The sequence below is a fragment of the Anthonomus grandis genome, chromosome 14 (genome assembly GCF_022605725.1).
Source record: "Anthonomus grandis grandis chromosome 14, icAntGran1.3, whole genome shotgun sequence".
NCBI lineage: Eukaryota > Metazoa > Arthropoda > Insecta > Coleoptera > Curculionidae > Anthonomus > Anthonomus grandis.
Genome location: NC_065559.1, coordinates 13,358,489 through 13,380,431, shown reverse-complemented (window position 1 = coordinate 13,380,431; position 21,943 = coordinate 13,358,489). Strand labels below are relative to the sequence as shown.

Sequence of the window (21,943 nt, the reverse complement as noted above, 5' to 3'; positions counted from 1 at the left end):
CCTTCATAACCTGTAAAAAAAATTAAGTTTGGTCAAAATCCCGATTTTTTCAAGAATGTTCGTTATTTAGTGCCCTCTTACTTTTATGCAAATCGGAGTGCATGAGTTTTGTTTTAATAGTGATATTAAGGATACTTTTGAGTATACACTAACATAAGTTTAGATAGTTGCCACCCCTTCATAACCTCTAGAAAAAATTAAGTTTGGTCAAAATCCCGATTTTTTCAAGAATGTTCGTTATTTAGTGCCCTCTTACTTTTATGCAAATCGGAGTGCATGAGTTTTGTTTTAATAGTGATATTAAGGATACTTTTGAGTATACACTAACATAAGTTTAGATAGTTGCCACCCCTTCATAACTTCTAAAAAAAATAAAATTTGGTATTTAGTATCCTTAATATCACTATTAAAACAAAACTCATGCACTCCGATTTGCATAAAAGTAAGAGAGCACTAAATAACAAACATTCTTGAAAAAATCGGGATTTTGACCAAACTTAATTTTTTTTACAGGTTATGAAGGGGTGGCAACTATCTAAACTTATGTTAGTGTATACTCAAAAGTATCCTTAATATCACTGTTAAAACAAAACTCATGCACCCCGATTTGCATAAAAGTAAGAGGGCACTAAATAACGAACATTCTTGAAAAAATCGGGATTTTGACCAAATTTTATTTTTTTTAGAAGTTATGAAGGGGTGGCAACTATCTAAACTTATGTTAGTGTATACTCAAAAGTATCCTTAACATCACTATTAAAACAAAACTCATGCACTCCGATTTGCATAAAAGTAAGAGAGCACTAAATAACGAAAATTCTCGAAAAAATCGGGATTTTGACCAAACTTAATTTTTTTTACAGGTTATGAAGGGGTGGCAACTATCTAAACTTATGTTAGTGTATACTCAAAAGTATCCTTAATATCACTATTAAAACAAAACTCATGCACTCCGATTTGCATAAAAGTAAGAGGGCACTAAATAACGAACATTCTTGAAAAAATCGGGATTTTGACCAAACTTAATTTTTTTTACAGGTTATGAAGGGGTGGCAACTATCTAAACTTATGTTAGTGTATACTTAAAAGTATCCTTAATATCACTGTTAAAACAGAACTCATGCACCCCGATTTGCATAAAAATAAGAGGGCACTAAATAACGAACATTCTTAAAAAAATCGGGATTTTGATCAAACTTAATTTTTTCTAGAGGTTATGAAGGGGTGGCAACTATCTAAACTTATGTTAGTGTATACTCAAAAGTATCCTTAATATCACTATTAAAACAAAACTCATGCACTCCGATTTGCATAAAAATAAGAGGGCACTAAATAACGAACATTCTTAAAAAAATCGGGATTTTGATCAAACTTAATTTTTTCTAGAGGTTATGAAGGGGTGGCAACTATCTAAACTTATGTTAGTGTATACTCAAAAGTATCCTTAATATCACTATTAAAACAAAACTCATGCACTCCGATTTGCATAAAAATAAGAGGGCACTAAATAACGAACATTCTTGAAAAAATCGGGATTTTGACCAAACTTAATTTTTTTTACAGGTTATGAAGGGGTGGCAACTATCTAAACTTATGTTAGTGTATACTCAAAAGTATCCTTAATATCACTGTTAAAACAAAACTCATGCACCCCGATTTGCATAAAAGTAAGAGGGCACTAAATAACGAACATTCTTGAAAAAATCGGGATTTTGACCAAACTTAATTTTTTTTACAGGTTATGAAGGGGTGGCAACTATCTAAACTTATGTTAGTGTATACTCAAAAGTATCCTTAATATCACTGTTAAAACAAAACTCATGCACCCCGATTTGCATAAAAGTAAGAGGGCACTAAATAACGAACATTCTTGAAAAAATCGGGATTTTGACCAAATTTTATTTTTTTTAGAAGTTATGAAGGGGTGGCAACTATCTAAACTTATGTTAGTGTATACTCAAAAGTATCGTTAATATCACTATTAAAACAAAACTCATGCACTCCGATTTGCATAAAAGTAAGAGGGCACTAAATAACGAACATTCTTAAAAAAATCGGAATTTTGACCAAACTTAATTTTTTCTAGAGGTTATGAAGGGGTGGCAACTATCTAAACTTATGTTAGTGTATACTCAAAAGTATCCTTAATATCACTATTAAAACAAAACTCATGCACTCCGATTTGCATAAAAGTAAGAGAGCACTAAATAACGAACATTCTTGAAAAAATCGGGATTTTGACCAAACTTAATTTTTTTTACAGGTTATGAAGGGGTGGCAACTATCTAAACTTATGATAGTGTATACTCAAAAGTATCCTTAATATCACTATTATAACAAAACTCATGCACTCCGATTTGCATAAAAGTAAGAGGGCACTAAATAACGAACATTCTTGAAAAAATCGGGATTTTGACCAAATTTTATTTTTTTTAGAAGTTATGAAGGGGTGGCAACTATCTAAACTTATGTTAGTGTATACTCAAAAGTATCCTTAATATCACTATTAAAACAAAACTCATGCACTCCGATTTGCATAAAAGTAAGAGAGCACTAAATAACGAACATTCTTGAAAAAATCAGGATTTTGACCAAACTTAATTTTTTTTACAGGTTATGAAGCGGTGGCAACTATCTAAACTTATGATAGTGTATACTCAAAAGTATCCTTAATATCACTATTAAAACAAAACTCATACACTCCGATTTGCATAAAAGTAAGAGAGCATTAAATAACGAACATTCTTGAAAAAATCGGGATTTTGACCAAATTTAATTTTTTCTAAAGGTTACGAAGGGGTGGCATCTATCTAAACTTATGTTAGTGTATACCTAAGAGTGTCCCAAAAATCCCTTATATAACAAAACTCATGCACTCTGATTTGCATAAAAATAGGAGGGCACCAAGTATACAAAATCTGGAAAAAAAATTTGGATTCCATTCAAATTTTATTTTTATTTATGAGATAGAATTTAAATTTATATATATTTAAAAGTATTAAAATATAAGAACTCATTCACCATAAAATATCAGAAATTATGAAAATGAAATAACTAATATTAAACATTAAAAATATTATTTTTCCTCATATACGCTTGTTTTTTAAGATTAAATTTATTTTTTAATGCATAATAAAGATAAAAATTAGTACTATTACGTAATTTTATACAGATGATGTTCATTTCCTTAGATTTTTAAAAATATCCGGCCTGACACAAATAGTAGGCCGGTCACGCGGAGCGGTAACTTTATGGCTGGCATTTTATGGATAACTTCACACAAACCAGTAGCAAATAGTGCATTGGACTTAATTAAACACTTTTATTAATTTTTGAATTTTTAAAATATACTTTCAATAGGTTTGGCTTAAGAATTATGACCAACACACGAAAATCAGCTAGAGAAAAGCTGCTACATATCCAAATTGTGGAAAAATTAATATTTACAAGGTTGATCTACGTTGCATTCATCTTACAGATAAAAGAGTCAAGGGAATAAGATCTACACGAAATACAGATTGTCCAGCAAAGCTTAATATTGTCATTAAAAGGTTTGTAATATTTTAAAGCAAAAATCTTAACTCCATAAAAGTATAGATGCTATGTTTTTACTATTTTTAGGTATATAGCTAAATCTAGAGCTAAAAATGTAGACCATCTTGTTGCTGAATGGCCAGCTATTGTAACATTTAAGGCTACGCATAATCATTGCATTATTAGTACAGCAGTTTTAAAATATCGTGACATGTCAGATGAGACCAGGGCAAAACTTCAGAGCCTTTTTCGACAAGGTCATAACCCTTCATCGGCCTTGCATTGTTTAAAAACAGATTTGTTGCTGGAAAATCCAGGAAATTATTATGAAATGGCAGCAGATACTCATTATGTCCCGACAGTTTCTGTAGCACATAAATTGTTTGAAAAGGAGTTTTCAAAATAGTATGGATGTTTTACAGGTAATTTTACTTAACATTTTGCTGTTACTTTAAAGTACAAAGTGGTAGATCCAAGGTTCATTTTAGGGGGGTACAACATATACATATATAAACATACAGGGTTGTACAAAAAGACATAAGGTTGTATCGTAATGAAAAAAATATTACCGTGAGGCTGCGAGAGCTACAACTAACTATATTAACTAAAACATAAACAAATAATCAAACTGAAAAACCTGGATCTACCTATGCAGTGGTGGGTTTTAACGATAAACCTATTTTATTTTAGGAAATTTGATGTTAGAAAATTTAAAAGCAAAATTGGATGAATACACTAAAACATATAATCAAGGAAGAGCAAAGCTTTACAAAACCAAAGATGATAATCACTATTTTGTAGTTTTGTGTACTCCAATTATGTCTCGAGCTCATCAAAACATAAGTCAAAGTCGAGAGTTGGTAATGGTCGATGCTTCTGGTGGAATGGACAAACAGATACATCGAGTATATTTCTTTATAACGCCAACAGTGGCAGGTGGCTTGCCACATAACTGATACTAAAAAGGAGTATGTTTTTGATGAAGCATTACAGGAAATGAAAAATATATTACCGCCTGACTCATTTTATAAACAAAGATACCCTACAGTATTATTAACTGACAATGACCTGAAAGAAAGAAATCCCTTAAAAAATATTTTGCGGGTTCTGTGCTTTTGTTGTGCCAATTTCATTTTTTAAAAGCATGTTGGACTTGGTTATGTGACACCAAGCATGGCATTTTGCAATCTAATCGAAAAGAGCTATATTTAATGATAAAAAACCTTGTTTATGCTTTAAATGTAGAAGAAGCTTTAAAGCACCATACAGTAATTCTCAACAGTATGTCTCAAAAAAGTATCCTCTTATAACCATTATTTAATATTATGGAATTACAAAGAGGACTGGGCTACCTGTTATCGACAAAAATATATGTTAAGAGGTAGTAGACACAACCAATTAAGTAGAGGTGGTTTTCCGAATTCTAAAGGACTGTATCCTAAACAGAGTTATGGCCTTTAGTCAGCTGGTTCATTCAGCTGGTTGACTATATTCTTACTCGTGAAAATAAGAACCAATATTGGGTAAACATTATTATTGGTACCTGCTCTTGTGCTAAAGGCACAACAGGCAGTTTATGTTCACATGCATCCGCTGTAATTCTTCATATGCAAGACAAGCTTGAGAGTGGTTTTAATTTAATTTCTGAGAATGCTAAACAAACAATGTATTACATAGCCACAGGAAAAAAGTGCCCTAGTAATTGGTTAAAGCCGCTGAAAGAAATTCCTGTCTCCGTAAGCATTACAGAAATATTTGAAAGTAATAACGACCTTAGTAACCCAAGTAGTAACGTACTGAAGCCTTTGGTAATTCCCGAGGAAACTTATAAAGAACCCTTGAGTACTTTAATTCAAAAGAAGGATGAAAACCATATTTTTGAGCTATTGGATACAGAATAAATAGAACTTGAAAATTTATTTGATAGAATAACAAAAGGTGTACAAAACCAACCAAATATTTTTGTCCAAGCAGTGCAAAAAATGCTGAGTAATACGAAAAAATTTGCAAAAACAGAAACTGGTCTTATTAGTGCATTACATACATTTGGTAAATATAGTGGACTTGTACCTTTAAAAAATGGAAAGAAAACAGCACAAAATAAACAATTAAGAAGAAAACATTCCTCATTTATAGGTGTTCAACCTACAGCAATTGGTCGACGTAAAAAGTGTTTAAGCGGAAAAAAGGTAATATCAGCTGGTCGTCCTAGGCAAGGTATAAAACTTAATGTCAATTTACAAGATCACCACTACACTAAATTTAGTTCTTTACCTGTTAACAAAAAAACTCCACACAAATTACAAACTGCAGTTTATTTAAACAAAAGTATTGGTATTACGAAATGTAAAAAGAATTAAAATATATTCGGGTTTTAAAACAACGTCTGGATTGCTGGTATATTTTAAACATTGTAACTTTTTAGAGAAAAATGTGTAAATTCTTAATCATTAAAGTTTAAGTACAGGGTGGCCAGATAAGAATGCAAAGTGCTATATCTTGGAAACTATTCGTCGTAGACTTGCGGTAAAAAATGTTATGACTAAAGTTACCAAAAGAATACCGTGGAAAATATTTTAAAGTTTCCAAGAGCCAGGGGGCGTAACCGCCATCTTAAACATTTTAAGTGATTTTTCACTGAAATCTACCCAGTAAATGTTACGAAAAAATATATGCTTTTTAAAGCTGAGCTCTACTCGAGTAACTTTTGTTTAACACTTTATGACGTATCTATTAAAATAAAGTGGTAGGGCGTAATTCAAAGTTCCTTTAAATAAACAGCTGCAACTCCTAAACGACTGAACGGATTTTAACAAACTTGGTCTCGTTGGAAAAAACATTTATTGCTTCATCAAATCCGTCTTATCTGTAACATCTCTAGTTCTTAGTAATGCCGCTAGAGCGCGTTTTTTGATCTATTAACAGAAAATTGCAAAATTCTCTAAAAAATTAAACGCAATAATATGACTTTTTTTTCACAAAAATTTAGTGAAATGATAGCTAAATAGGCCAGTGAAAACCGTATCTCGATATCTTGTTCGTAGCCTGAAATATCGAAGAAAGAATATTTAGATATCATATAATTTTAATAAGACGATATTACACCGATATTTATTGTTATTTATTTGTCTTTTTTCAAGGTTCAATAATAAAATATCTTAATTTAATAATTTTTAAATAACTAAAATATTCTTTGTTCAAAAAAAAAAAAAAAACGCGTAGGGGCATAATAATCAATGCATATAAAATGCAAGTGCAAGGTAGGCGGAATATTGAAGAGTAGGCCATGAAGGAAAAAACAAATGCCTAAAATCAACTTGTCAACAAATATTAAAATTAGGCAGTCCCATTTGTGTTTGTTGCACACATAAGTAAAGCGTTAAAACTATTAAAATGCCTTTTACAAATGATGAAGCTGTCGATATGATTGCGGTATATTTTGAATGTCTTCAAAATGCGGCATTGGCTCAAAGGGTATACAGAGCTCGATATCCAAATCGGCGTTTACGCGATGCGTGAATTTTTCCACGGTTAGTGCGAAATTTGCGTAATACTGGCAGGTTTCGACCTCAGTTGCGAAGACACTTGGCTAGAACAAGGGAAGACAATATTATTAATGTCTTAGAATACGTGGAATTCAATCCCCACGTTAGTACGAGAACAATGTCTCGCGCGTTGGGTATATCACGTACTACTATTCTAAACATTTTAAAGGATCACAGGTAAATTTTTATGTCACAAAAAATTCCACTTTACATATTTCGCAATGTATTTCTTTCAAATTTTTAGACTGCGCCCATATCATATGGTTTTACATCAAGCCTTGAATCATGGAGACTTTGACCGACGGTTAGATTATTGTCATTGAATGTTGGGCAGTATTAGGGAAAATAGAGAATTTTTATCCGAAATTCTTTGGACAGACGAGGCCACTTTTAGGAGTGATGGAAACATTAATTTGCATAATATGCATTATTGGTGTGACAACAATCCTGACTGGTTGCGGGAGGTCCAACATCAAGGCCATTGGAGTCTCAATGTGTGGTGTGGCATTCTGGGCAAAACTATTTTAGGTCCCTATTTCTTTGATCAACCACTAAATGGTGCCGTATTTCTTGATTTTCTGGTGAACCAATTGCCTCTTTTATTAGAAGATATACCCCTGCAATTACGACGAAATATGTTTTTGCAACTAGGCGGTTGCCTAGAACATGTAGATTTAAGATTTCAACAGGGGTGGATTGGGCGAGGAAGTCTATTTCCTGGGCCACCCCGATCCCCAGACCTCACCTGTTTGAGCTTCTACCTATGGGGTCGGTTGAAAGATATTGTTTACCAAATTCAACCAACAACTAGAGACGACAATACGAATACAAGAAGCCATTTACAGCCTGTCAAGAGCAGAAATTGAAGCTGCTGTAATGTCCGCGCATAAGCGGCTCCAACAATGCATTAAGTTTGATGGAAGACAGTTCGAGCATTTAAGGAGGCATTAGTTTTATTTCAAAATCGGTAATTTTTGTTATTATGCCCATACGCGTTTTTTTTTTAACTTTTTGAACAAAGAATATTTTAATTATTTAAAAATTATTAAATTAAGACATTTTATCATTGAACCTTGAAAAAAGACAAATAAATAACAATAAATAAGTGTTAAACAAAAATTACTCGAGTAAAGCTGAGCTTTAAAAAGCATATATTTTTTTGTAACATTTACTGAGTAAATTTCAGTGAAAAATGACTTAAAAAGTTTAATATGGCGGTTACGCCCCCTGGCGACCATCTTAGAAATCTAAAAATATTTTCCACGGTATTCTTTTGGCTACTTTAGTCATAAAATTTTTTACCGCAAATCTCTACGACGAATAGTTTCCAAAATACAGCACTTTGCATTCTTATCTGGCCACCCTGTACACCGGACAAATATATTTGTATTTTAATTTGAATAAAAAATCCTGGTCTAAAATTTGTTTTATTTGTTTACTTATTTTCGAGAGGATTTTACCCCAAATATATATGTAACTATCTAGGAAGGTAGCTGAGTAGGTATAGTAGATATAACTACCGAGGTAGCTAGTTATATCTGTGATTTTACATTAAGTAGCCATATATTTAATGAGTGCATTTCTCTCACTAAAATAATAATTATTAAATAATAAAATAGTTCCTAAATATCATGTCAGTACTTAATACATATATAATTTTTTAATACATGTATAATATGTATCCTTATTTGCGATATTTTAGGATTATGAATAGATTTCAGTTTCTTTTTGCTATAAACAACCTAAAATGTACTAAAACGTCGAAAATTCGATTTAAGCAACAAACATTTTCCTAATTTCGTTTTTCTCCGTGCGGTGAATATGCGTTTACTTTTTACCGGTTTATTATCATCTTCGAATTTGGACACACACTTAATAAGAATTACACCTTAAAAGAACAGCACAAAAAATAAGAATGTTAGTTTTATATTTGAGCAAAATCGCAATAAGGGGAGAGGGGTCATAAACTATAGGGTGTATTATATTGTTCAGTTTATTTTGGCATTTAATAATATGTCCCAGAGCAATATGAGAACATATTTATAGAAACACCGAAATAATTTATATTTCTTGTAATGTTTCGTAGGAACATTACAAAAGAATATAAATTAACTCCCATAAACATTATAAAAACACCCATGTAGGTATACGCATATATCTAAAAACGTTCATTAATAATTATATTTTTATATACTGATGCTTTAGCGAGAATTCGAATTATTTTAAAACATCAGGATCTTTTATTTTTATTTCAATGCATAAATATTTAAAAACGGGTGCGAAATTCTTAACTAATCAAATTTGCTTAAATGCCTCCAATTCCTGAACCCATTAGGATCGGCGAAAATGCATGCCGCGCCCAGGGCCCTTGCCGCCTTAAAAAAAAAAAGTCGCCTTTGACAAGCCAACTATTTTAAAGTTTTAGGACAGTGGCAGGTGGCAGGACGAATCGAGTCAGGCAGCTCTTTTAGTCTTGCTCTGATGTTTAATGAGAGTGTTGTATGAATATTATAATATTTATTTGTTTTTTAATTTGCGAGTTGTTAAAGTTTGTGGAGTTACATTGTTGTTTACGTCTTTTTTGATATAATTAAATAGTTTTTATTTCCTTGTTAATTCCTATAGTTATTTTAGTGTTGTTATTGTTTTTTTTGTTTATTAATATGGCTTTCTGGAGACTTTTTGAGGTAGCTGATACAGTATCGACAAGTAGTGTAGCCAGTCAGGAATGCAGCGAGTTTGGACATAAAGACTTACATGTTCAGTGTCAAAGAGTAATCTTAAATATTTCTAATTGCCTTAGACAAGAAAGTCCGGATATGTCAGAAAATGCTATAATTAAACGAATTCATAAATTAACTTTAATTCCATCGTCGACAATTTATCGCGTTTTAAAAGTGAGAGATGTTACAGACCATTCTGTGAAAAGAAAAAGAGTTAGCCAAAAACTTAGAAGAGTCGATGAAGCTACCAAAGACGTTATCCGGCGTATAGTATACGACTTTTATAAGGCAAACTTGGTTCCAACATTGGAAATGATTAGAGAAAAACTTGTCGAGTACCCTGATTATGACTATAAGTGCATAGCAACACTCCGGTGTATCTTAAGAGAGTGCGGGTTTAAACACCAAAAACTAAATAATAGAATGGTTATTATGGAATCGCGGCGCATTATTGAACTTCGGCAAGAATATTTACGTAGTATTAAGTTGTATCGGGACCTAAATAAACATTAGAATTAATTATTTTAATAATAATAATAATGCTAATTCATTGCCACTGTCAGTATTTTTTAAATTTGTCACTGTCAGTATTTTTTACATGATATTAATTCCCTTTTTATTACGGTTAAGTAATGGAAGATTACACTTTTGCTGAATACGCCGATATGCTTTTAATTTATGGGGAAGTTCGATGTAATAGTTGCTTCTCGACTATATGAAGAGCGGTTTCCCGAAAGGCGAATCCCAGCTCACACACTTTTTGAAAGGGTCAATCAACGGCTCAGGGAGACTGGCTCCGTTAAAATAAAACGCCAAGATAATGGCGCTCAAAGGAACATCCGAATCCCGGATTTTGAGGAAGAAGTGCTTCAGCGATTTGAAGATAACCCATCAGTAAGTACTCGAGCAGTAGCTGATGCGATGCATGTAAATCATGTTAGGGTATGGAACGTTGTTAAGGAACAGCTTCTTCGGCCCTACCACCTGCAAAAGGAGCAATTATTAGGACCCAATGATTTTATGCCGCGTGAATTTTTGCCAGTGGTTTCTTGACCGGTGTACAGAAGAACCTCAATTTCCAAAATATGTCCTTTTTACTGACGAGGCTTTATTTACAAAATAAGGCATTTTTAATTCTAAGAATAATCATGTGTTGAGTGAGGAAAACTCTTATGGTATTCATTTTAGGAGCTATCAACATAATTTTTCGGTCAATATGTGGGCCGGCATTGTTGGAGAACGCTTAATTGGTCCAACTATGTTGCCTCCTCGTTTAACGGGAAATATTTATTTAATTTTTTTAAGAAATGTACTGCCAGAACTATTAGATGATCTGCCCCTAATTATACGACAGAACTTATGGCTACAACACGATGGAGCGCCAGCTCATTTTTCACTTATTGTCCGCGAGTTTATAAATGAAAATTTTGGAAGGCGCTGGATTGGCCGTGGAGGCCTTGTCACCTGGCCAGCGCGCTCGCCAGATTTGACACCCTTAGATTTTTTTCTTTGGGGGCATATGAAAAGTCTCATATATGAAGCTCCAGTTGAGTCAGAAGAAGACCTGGTGGCCAGAATTTCCGCAGCTGCTGAAGTAATCCAAACCACGCCTGATATTTTTAACCACGTCAACCTTAATATGGTGCGTAGATACAATAAATGTATCGATCGTGGCGGCTGGCATTTTGAGCAATTAATATTTTAAGTTTATTTTTGTAATACCAATCTTTAATAAAATTTGTTTACGTTTCTAAAATTGCTAATTTGTTGGTTTTTTATTACACTTAAAATCATTTAAACATTTTATGCCTCAAGGTAATTAAAGTGACAGTTAATTAATTTGAGTACCAATTTATTACCTTAACTTTTTTTAAACATTTATTTTTTATTTACGCCAGATCAATAACAGAAATTAATTGTTTATTAATAATAATAGGTAATTTATTTTTGTATCTCATAACTTGCTTTTCGTCAATTTTCACAAAAACGGTGATATTTACCATTTACCGACTTTTACTAAGAGCACCTTTTTTATGTAAAAAGCATAGGAACATCATAATCTAATGCCCAAACGGACAGAAATTAAAGTCTTAAAGAAATGGGCCTAAATTTACCAAATACCCCCCTGATTCTGAAGCCCCTGGTAATTTTTTTTTATTTAGTAGGTTCAAAAGAATAAACGTAATTTACTTAATAAAAACAATAATTTACTTCCCAAAATTTGTTGAGGTAGCTAAAGTAGTTCCGGAGCTATTAAAAAAAAACTAGTTTTTAAAGGTTATTTTCAAAGAGCTCTAGCTCCCTGAGGAAGCTTTTCCGGACTCATGTTTATATGAACTTTTGTTTTTCTTTTGACGTTTTCTATCTGCACTAGAAGTTTGTAACATGATCAACGGAACACCCTGTATATATATGAAACTTGGTTTGATACGCATGACGTACTTAAATACGGTTGTGTTTTGAATACGCCATGTTCAAGAGGAAAGCGAATCATTATACTTGATGCTGGCAGTACAGAAGGATTTGTTAAAAATGCTTTACTTTTATCTGCTAAAAATATTTCTGAATTGTCGGCTGATTACCACGAAGACATGACTGCGGCATTATTTGAAAAGTGGTTCTCTGAGCAGCTCCTACCAAACATTCCTTCAAACTCAGTAATCGTTACAGACAATGCATCTTACCATTCCAGGATATTAAATAAAATACCAAACAACAGCTCTAAAAAACAAGATATCATCAACTTTTATGAAAAAAAGAACATTCCAGTCCCTAACAAAAGGAGTTGCTTAATACCATTAAAGGTTATAACTTTAAAAATGAGTATGTTATTGATAACATTGCTAAGAATAATGGACACAGTGTTTTAAGGTTGCCTCCATATTATTGTATTTTTAACCCCATTGAACTAGTATGGGGCACATTAAAATAACAACTCCGAAAGTGCAACAGAAAACCAACATTAAGTGCGGTAGTTATTGAAAATATCCGCAAAATTGTCTCAGAATTCGAAACTAATAGATGGAAAAATTGTATTGAGCACGTAATTTAAACTGAAAGAGAGTATACCGTTTTGCCACCCATACCCCAAATAATAATTAGGCCCTGTTATGCAAAAAGCAACCAACCCACAATTTGAAAAAAAAACCAGATAATGTTACAAACTGATTTCAAAATGTCCAAACTACGTTCTGCAAAAAGCCATTCTACACATTTTTGACCTTGAAAAGTGTGTCCCTACTTATACTCTGTTCACTAATCGGAATTCTCACATTTCGCATAAAGCAACCATTCTTCTTGGATTGTTGTGTGATTGGTGTTGTTGAATTTCTTTCTCAAGAATTTCCAACCAAGTGGGTTGGTTTTATTATGCTAAATAAAGTATTTTTGTTATTCTGGATGCTTGTGAAACGACTGGTAAAACGACGTGGTTTGGTGCTTAAACTCATGCTTATTTTTAATATAATTCACCGTATTCCATCTGATACTTTGCAGTTCTATACTAATCTTAAGGGTAACACAAGAATTATTGAGGATGTAGATGGTTTTGACATAGAAACTCTTGATTTTGAAATGGAAAGAGATGAAAATTTGTAAAATGCATCAATAACAAAATCCACGGGTTCTACTATCTATATAAGTTGATTTTGATTTTATTTTATTTTTAAATCCTTAAAACCAAAAAAGTTTAAATTTATAAATAAAAATAAGTTGGAAATTTGACTGTTTTTTTGTAATTAGTCGATCAGCAAGAACAAACCAACCCATAATATATCTAATTTTTTTTGGTAAAAAATTATATGACTATTTCGATGTTATAATATAAAACTTAGTTGTAATTTATATATTGAATACTGAATTAAAAGTTATAGAATGATTTATCGAAAATTAATTAATTGAAAAAAACATATAAAAGCTAATAACTCCTAATTAATTTCGTGTGGCTTGGTTGCTTTTTGCATAACAGGGCCCAATTCAACCTGGCCTTGATGATTCTACTTCTGAGGATAGTCTTTCAGAAGGTTAGTTAAGCATTGGTGAGTACTTTGCAATAATATAAATAAGTGTTTGAGTGAATAATCCTAGTCGACTTTACTGCGTTACAAAAATGTACCTAAGTAGGCAACATAAAAATAAGTTCTCATCTCAAAAATAACCAGATCAACGAAATAATAGTCAGTAAAACTCTAACTTTAACTTAAAAATTTTTATTTTATTTTATTATTCACCAAGAGATTTTTATAAATAACCGCACGCCTCTGACGGCGCGGCGGCAGAATCCTTTATGGTTTTTATGGGTCTTTACTATACATGTTAAGCATTAAGTATTCGAAAAAGATTTATATATATTAAATTAATTAATAGTATGTACTATTGTAAACTAGTCTTGTATACAGATTTTACTCTAATATTAACTTGGTCTTTCGTTGCCTCCATTTCGCCAATTTAATTTTTTAAGTAACTTTTTTTACTTTATTAGTTAGGCTAGTTATAGGCATAGGTTAAGGGTTGAGTGGAAGAATACTTTAGTGAAAACTGAGTATTACTGAAGTGACTTTCGAACTTCACCTTTTTCTTCCATGTTTTACATTACGGATACTGTCATTTTATCTTTTTATTGAAGGAAATAAAGGGTATTATTATTATTATAATTATTATTATTTATAATGCATTTTACCTATTAATCCGCCATCGCTGATGTCATGTCCGGCCAGAATAGCACCGTCTTTAATTAGTTCTTGGGTGGCTGCAAAAGCGTTTTTCAGATCTTTTGCGGAGTGCAAATCGGACACTTCGTTGCCAAGTTGTCCAAAGCACTGCGCCAATGCGGTACCGGCTAAGCGATTAGCATCGTGTGATAAATCAATGAAAAGTAATACACCTTCTTTCCCCATAGAGGGAGCTTTGAAGTCGGGAGTGACCACCTAAATTAAAAATAGATGCAGTCAATGTGAAACAATAAAATGGTTTTTAGAAATAAGTGATTCACTAAATTATATAAAGGGTCCAGTGAAAAACAATGAGATACCACTTTTTCCCTAAATCGACGTTTTGACGCCATATTAATACATTAAATCATACAGGGGACAAACAATGATTCCACTGAAAACCACCATTTAAAATAGGTAGCACTGTGGAAAAACGATGACATTCCTACGCGTCCGAGGAAAAACGATAAAGTTTCCTCTCTCTGCTGTTTGAACAGGTCTCTGGCGTTCATGCTTTTTGCTTTTTTCTGTTCAATTTCTTGCTGCTATCGGCTTGAAAGCAACGATAAAGTTTGCTGTTTGTTTATACAGTGTGGTGACTTTAACTGGAATAAATTCAGTTAAAACTAATCAACATTTATATCGCAAAATTCCTGAGACCCGTCGATTTTTGTTTATTTTTTTTCACATTTCAAGATAGTTTTTGTATTTTTTCACCTGCAGGGGGAGGGGGAGTACAAATTAACCCCAACTTTTTTTTTCAAATGGAAAGCCACTTTTTTTAAACTCTCATTGAAAAGAGCCCTTTTTCTTGATTAAATTGCCCTATTTACTTTTGTGATTATCTAAAAAAAAGTGGCTTTCCATTTGAAAACAAAAGTTGGGGTTAATTTGGACCCCCCCTGTAGGTGAAAAAATACAAAAACTATCTTGAAATGTGAAAAAAAATAAACAAAAATCGACGGGTCTCAGGAATTTTGCGAGATAAAATTTGATTAGTTTTAACTGAATTTATTCCAGTTAAAGTCACCACGCTGTATATTATTTTCGTAATACTTAGTAAATCTGTTCTAAGTAAATCGTCGTTATTGGCAGCGTTGAGCAATTAATCACAATGGAAAGTGACTCAAGTAGTTATGTAGGTTGTGAACGAAATGAACTAGAAAACTACACCAAAAAAAGGAAAATACACGGACCCATGAAAAATTTTATAAAGAAGCTCCGACTGGCATCTTGTAGTAACTGTGCATGTAAATGAATGCAGTACTTTGATTTTGTTGTTGAAACCAAAAGAAGGCGTCTTATTGCCGAGTTCAACAATATGAGGACAAAGGATGATCAAGACAGTTATCTGACCGGCCTCATTGCTGTGCCTCCCGTGAAAAGGCGTCGTCCTTCAACCTCTGAATGAACTGAATAAAATAAGACGTATTAAGTAAAGATGATGAAATGAAACATAAATTAAAGTATTATATTTCAAAGGAAAAGTTTTAAATATAAGTAATGAGAATTGGGGAGAATGGAACTTGGTTTGTTTGTTGATACAGACATAATTATTCTCTTTTCGCTTTGACCGATGTAGCACACATTATAGTCAGAATGAGACCATTTTAGTCTGAAAACTTCAGATCTGTGAGTGACAGGACTCTTGTCTTTGGTATTAATAATATGCATGGACGAGGAGTTTAAGGTCCTGAAACAAACATTTCATTTTCAACTACAATTTCTCTGAAAGCTCTTAAACACCTGATTTGATATTTTGTCATAAAATGTGATACTTCGGTATTCGACTTCTTTAGTGTCTTTTTGATTTAAGAATTTATTTTAAAGTTTTGAATATATTTTATTGATGGTGTTGTCAGGATATCCGTTATCCTGATAAATTGTATCAAGTTCCTTCTGAAAGTTGTTTGTAGAAGGAATAGTAGTAATGTTGAAAAGTCTGTGAAACGACTTAAACGCAGCAAATTTTTGGTTAATAGAATGGTTGGAAGATAAGTGAATTACACTATCAGTTGCTATAGGTTTTCTATAAATCGCGAATTCACGTAAATTGGTACTTGATCTTTTAGTCAATGAATAAAGAAAGAGATTATGAGTCTTCATTTTTTTTTCACATAGAAATTTAATAGAGTGATATTTTTACAAAATCCTTTTACCCATCATCAGATCCGGTAAAGATTTAAAAAAATATTATCCACATATCTCTACAAACACTTGATGGACTTTTTAAAGGAAAGTCATTCTGAGATCTTTTTCTCAAGAAAGAGCATGAAAACTTCTGCAATAAATGGAGACAAACTTGAACCTATAGCCTGACCTCTGAGCATAAAATTTTTCTTTAAATTAGAAAGAAAGACTTTTGTTCTGACTATTAAATCGTGTGTTAATATTTTAGAGACCCATGATTACGACACAGTATAACAATAAACCAGTACGTCGACTCTCCGACTCGGTGGGCCGAGCGTCAGGGACCTTGAGCGCAATAGGTTTAGATTTCTACACCTATTTCATTCACTCAGTTGGGATCGATCGATCGACCGAAGCGACGCGACGGCATAGAGATCATTAGCGGCGCGTATTGGATGAAAAAAATTTTGTTTAAAATAGTGAAAGTGAAGCAGAAATCGGGAGTTGTTTGTGCCTATAAGCGTTGTATGAAAAAAACTTATAATAGTAATGAGAAATTTCATCGTTTTCCCAAAAACATAGACCGGTAAGAATAGACAAATTATACATAATCATTGTACCTATTTTAATTTTTTAATATTATAGGTAGTATAGTATAGTAGGTAACAGTTTTTATTTTTATTGTAGGGCAAAAGTGTGGCTTGAGGCTTGCAACAGGGTTGACTTGTTACCCAAAGCAAATGCAAAGCAAATGAAAATGAAGTTATCGTTTATGTGCCTCTCATTTTGAGCCCCGTATGTTTAAACAACATAAAGAAAGGCAAATCCTTCAAAATACAGCTATACCCACAATCTTTAACATGCCCTCAATAACTACAGCGGGTAAGAAATTATTAATAATTTAATCCCATTGGTTCTCAGAAATACCCTTTGAAAAGAATAGGTACCTCTATTTGTATCTTTTTATGATAATCATTAGGGATGGTCGGGTATTGATGGGTTTACACATTATGCAAAAAAAATTTATATGTTTAATATTAAATTTATTTATTCAGTTATCTTGGGTAAAAGGTACTGGTTAAAAATGCAAATATTTAAAAAAAAAATATTTTTTTATATAGGTCCATATAATAGCTATATCTAATTCCAAGAACCAAGTTCCCTCTTTGAAATTGACCTTATTTTAAAGTCTTAAGTACTTAATTACTAATTTGCATTTTTTTGTTTAAAAGGAACAACTAGTATGGAAGTTGAAATCCCTAAATTAGATGTTGAAACTTCTAAAACTTCACATAGCATTGCAGAACAGTCTAAAACTCCTAGCAATTCACAAAGTATTGCTGATGTGCAGTATGAAACTCGTGGCATATCACATAGCATTGCTACGCAGTCTGAAACTCCTGACCGAGCTCCTGACACTTTACGCAGTATTGCTGTACAGTCTTCACCAAATGAATCTTTCAGTCGCAGTATTCAAACTAGCCAAAAATCAACTTGTTCAACTCCTAGGAAAAAAAAATTGTCCGATATGTGTAGCGAGTTAAAAACTGAAGGTATTAGGTTTAAGAAACAAAATGACTGTTTAATTCAGGAGAATAAGGAATTAAAAAATCAACTTGACAAAGCCTCTGATTCTATTAGTTTAAGTAAATTACAAGAACTTATTTGTAAATTTTGTCATAATAATAGCGAGCTAGCTGATTTTATTAACGCACAATTAAAATTATCACAGCATTTACCAAGGAGTCGAAGGTATACTGACGAATATAAAAATGAGTGTTTATCAATTTATTTTTCTAGACCTCAATTATATCGAACTTTTTAAAGAAACTATTTTGTTTCCCTAGTCGACAAACTTTAGGGACTTTATTTAGGGGCTTAAAAATATCTTGCGGTTTAAATAATGATGCCGTATTCAAAACCTTAAAATTAAAAGTCGATTCTTTAGCCTCTCATGAAAAGTTTTGTGTATTATGCGTTGATGAGACATTAAGGCCAATTTGTTTTATAATCATGCATTGGATTATATTATCGGGTTAGAACATACAGGAAAAACAAGCGTCTTTAAGACAGCTAAAGTAGCAACTGCTTTAATGGTCAGAGGCATTTCCTCGAATTGGAAACAACCTTTGGCGTATTCCTATTATAACACCACATGTCCGGGCAAAACCCTACACGATATAATTAAGGAAGCAATTAAAAAATTAAAAGAAATTGGCCTTAACGTTATTGTTTTAATTTCTGATATGGGATCTAACAATATCCAATTAAAAAACATTTTGAAAATAACCCGTGAAAAATCTTTTTTTTATGTAGACAAACAGCAAATATTTTTTATGTTTGATATACCACACCTTGTCAAAGTTTTAAGAAATATGCCGATAACACATAATTTTTTTCTAGGTGATAATTTAATTTCATGGAAATTTATCAAAAAATTTTATGAGCAGGAAAAAAAATATCCCATTCGGTCCGCTCCTAAACTTATACGCTCACATATTTATCCCAGCAGCTTCGAAAAAATGAAAGTAAAATATGCCACTCAATTATTTAGCAGTACAGTTCATGCAAGTTTGGTGCTTTACCCGAAGAAGCAAAACATACAGCCGAATTTATCGACACTATAGATAAGCTTTGATATATTTAATTCAAGTTCGTGTACAAATTCTAAAAAGTATAACCTTCCCTTTAAAGGTTTAGATTATCAGATTGATTTTTTAATTAGGTGCTTAAATATGTTTAAAAATCTTAAACTTATTAATAAAAAGGACGGGAAAAATGGCACAAAAAAAGTTAAATTTATTAATGGTTTTTGTATTTCTATAAATTCTCTTTTACAGCTATGGTCTCAATTAAAAAATAATGATTTTTCATTCCTCTTAACACGCCGACTAAATCAAGATTGCCTTGAAAATTTTTTTGGGATAATTAGACAACAAAATGGAAATTGTAGAAATCCAACTGCAATACAGTTTAAAAGGTCTTTTAAAAAATTGTTTTATACAAAATTATTTATTTCGGGTGGTCAAAACTGTGCAAATGGTGAGGCAGAAATTTTTTTAAAGGCTGTAGATTTATTATTTTTCTTTCTTCCTTTTTTTCATTTCCTTTTCAGATTTTCTCACTTCCTCATTTACAGTTCTGTTCAACATTATTGTTTAACTTGCCACAGTATAGAATTGACCCACTATCAGCCACGCCACAGTCGGTTACAATCAGCCACATCGGCTGATTGCAACCGACTCGATCAACCTGAGTCGACATTATTTTCATTATTATAAGGCAAACAACAATTAACTGTGCTTTTAATAAGTGGGAAAGGAAATAATGTTTAAAATAATGTTTAGCTTAAGTCTAGTTTTAATTTATGGTCTACCTCTGACAGGATATTTCTGGAACCGGGATGATGTTTCTGGATTACCGAGATCATCCATGGACAAACCGGAGTGTCCTGATATAGTTATGGCCAACTTATACTTTTACTTTATTTTTATTTATGTTTTTATTGAATGTAGCTTTTGCTAAATAAAGATATTATTTATTTATTATTATTAAAAAATTTTACGGAAGAACAAATATTTCAAAATGTTTCAACTAAAACGAGTATAGATTTGCAAAAAAAACCTTGTAAACTGACTAGCGATTATCAAAAAAATAGTTTATTAGAAAAAAAATTTGTTAGATATTTTGCTGGGTATCTAATAAAAAAATTTTGCGAGATGCATAATTGCAATCTTTGTGAGGCATATTCAAAAATATATGAAAATATTGAAGAAACAAGTGTTTATTGTTATTTACGTGCCTATGAAAATAAAAATTTAGATGATTTTGGAGAGTTGAAAATGCCTCATAAAGATTTTATTACATATATTTCAAGATTGGAAGCAATTTTTCAAAAGACTTGCAACAGAAATTAATATAGTTGCTAGCTTAATAGGTTTAAGTGAAAATGTAATGTTTTATCACCCATGTGACCAATTTCCGATAAATTATTTATTAAGGCTTTTTTTTAGAGCACGTTTGTACTATATATTAAAATTTATTGATAAAAACTTTAAATCTAATAAGAAAGAAAAGTTGTTAATATGGCAAAATAAATAAAAATGTTTTTGAATAAAAATTGTTTTTTTATTTGAAGCCAAAGAAAATAACCTTATGCTGAAGTGCTGATGAGCTTAAATTGTATATATTTTTATTTTATTAACAATAAATGAGGATTAAAATTTTTTTTAAATATAAACCGTGCGGCGGCGTCGCGTCACTGCGCTGAGAATATCGTAAAATTTTGCCCGCATAGTAAAAACGGCTAGCTTGAAGGTCACGAAACGCCGTGAGCTATTATGAATGATATGTCCGAGAGTCGACGTACTGGTTTATTGTTATACTGTGATTACGACAAACAATACTCTTAAAACAATATTGGCATTTCATTTGGGGAGAAAAGACTTCCTTCTTAAAAAATCTTCCTTATTAAAAATATATCTATTAAAAACATATTTCGTCAGATTTAAACACCGTCAAGTTTAAATAGAATATTGGTGTATTTTATTGTACTGTAAGATTTATTAATAGTACTAAGCAGTATTCTTCTTTTTCTTCCTGAGGCTCGCCCAGCCCTCATTCTTATGCACCTCAGCCTGTAATAGACTGATCGTGCTTGCCTCATTACTTATCTATTCTTCCTAGCCAAACACTTCGCTGCACTTCCCTAGCTCGTACAGCTCTTTTGCTACTGCGGTGTTTAGTTTATCTGAGTTTAATGTCTCCTTACTAAATATTTGCTGCCTTCTACGTCACAGTGCCAACAGGTTAAGTATCGGGCATTTTCTGGTTCGTTTTGCAAAGACATCAGGCAAGGTCTTCGTTCTACCCACCAATTCTATTGAGACACTATAGTTGTTTCCAGCTTGTGCCTTCCAAAAGTTAGAACGTTTCAGGCGATTTTCTCCTAAAGTGAATTTGGTGTTGTCTCTAAACCCATGTTCGTATTTTCCTGCGTATGGTATGCTTTGTGATATTGTTCTTTTCATCCCCAATAAAAGCTCTGATCAAATAAAGGCACTTTCAGATCTTGTTGTAGCAAATTTATCTGCTTTCTCATTTCTTGGTACCCCCGCCGTGTCCCGGTACCTTTACAAGTTTTACATTGTTAGTGTTCCCAGCTTATTTAGCTCCAGGGATTTGGCACATTATTAGGATACACTTGTTATTATAGACTCTATTATTCCAAAGATTTTTGTCTGGAATGTTGCTATATTCTATCCACTGTAATCACAGTCTGGGTTTCCCTTGAATAATCAAA

General features: G+C 32.3%; 1 protein-coding gene across 1 annotated transcript in view; it reads right to left on the bottom strand.

The window, feature by feature from the left end:
- LOC126744648 (phosphoribosylformylglycinamidine synthase) overlaps positions 1 to 21,943 on the bottom strand; it is a 130,164-nt gene that overhangs the window by 56,815 nt on the left and 51,406 nt on the right. Inside the window, exon 12 of the mRNA XM_050452153.1 lies at positions 14,481 to 14,727. Within this exon, the coding sequence (XP_050308110.1) occupies positions 14,481 to 14,727 (247 nt within the window). The remainder of the gene's footprint in view (positions 1 to 14,480; positions 14,728 to 21,943) is intronic.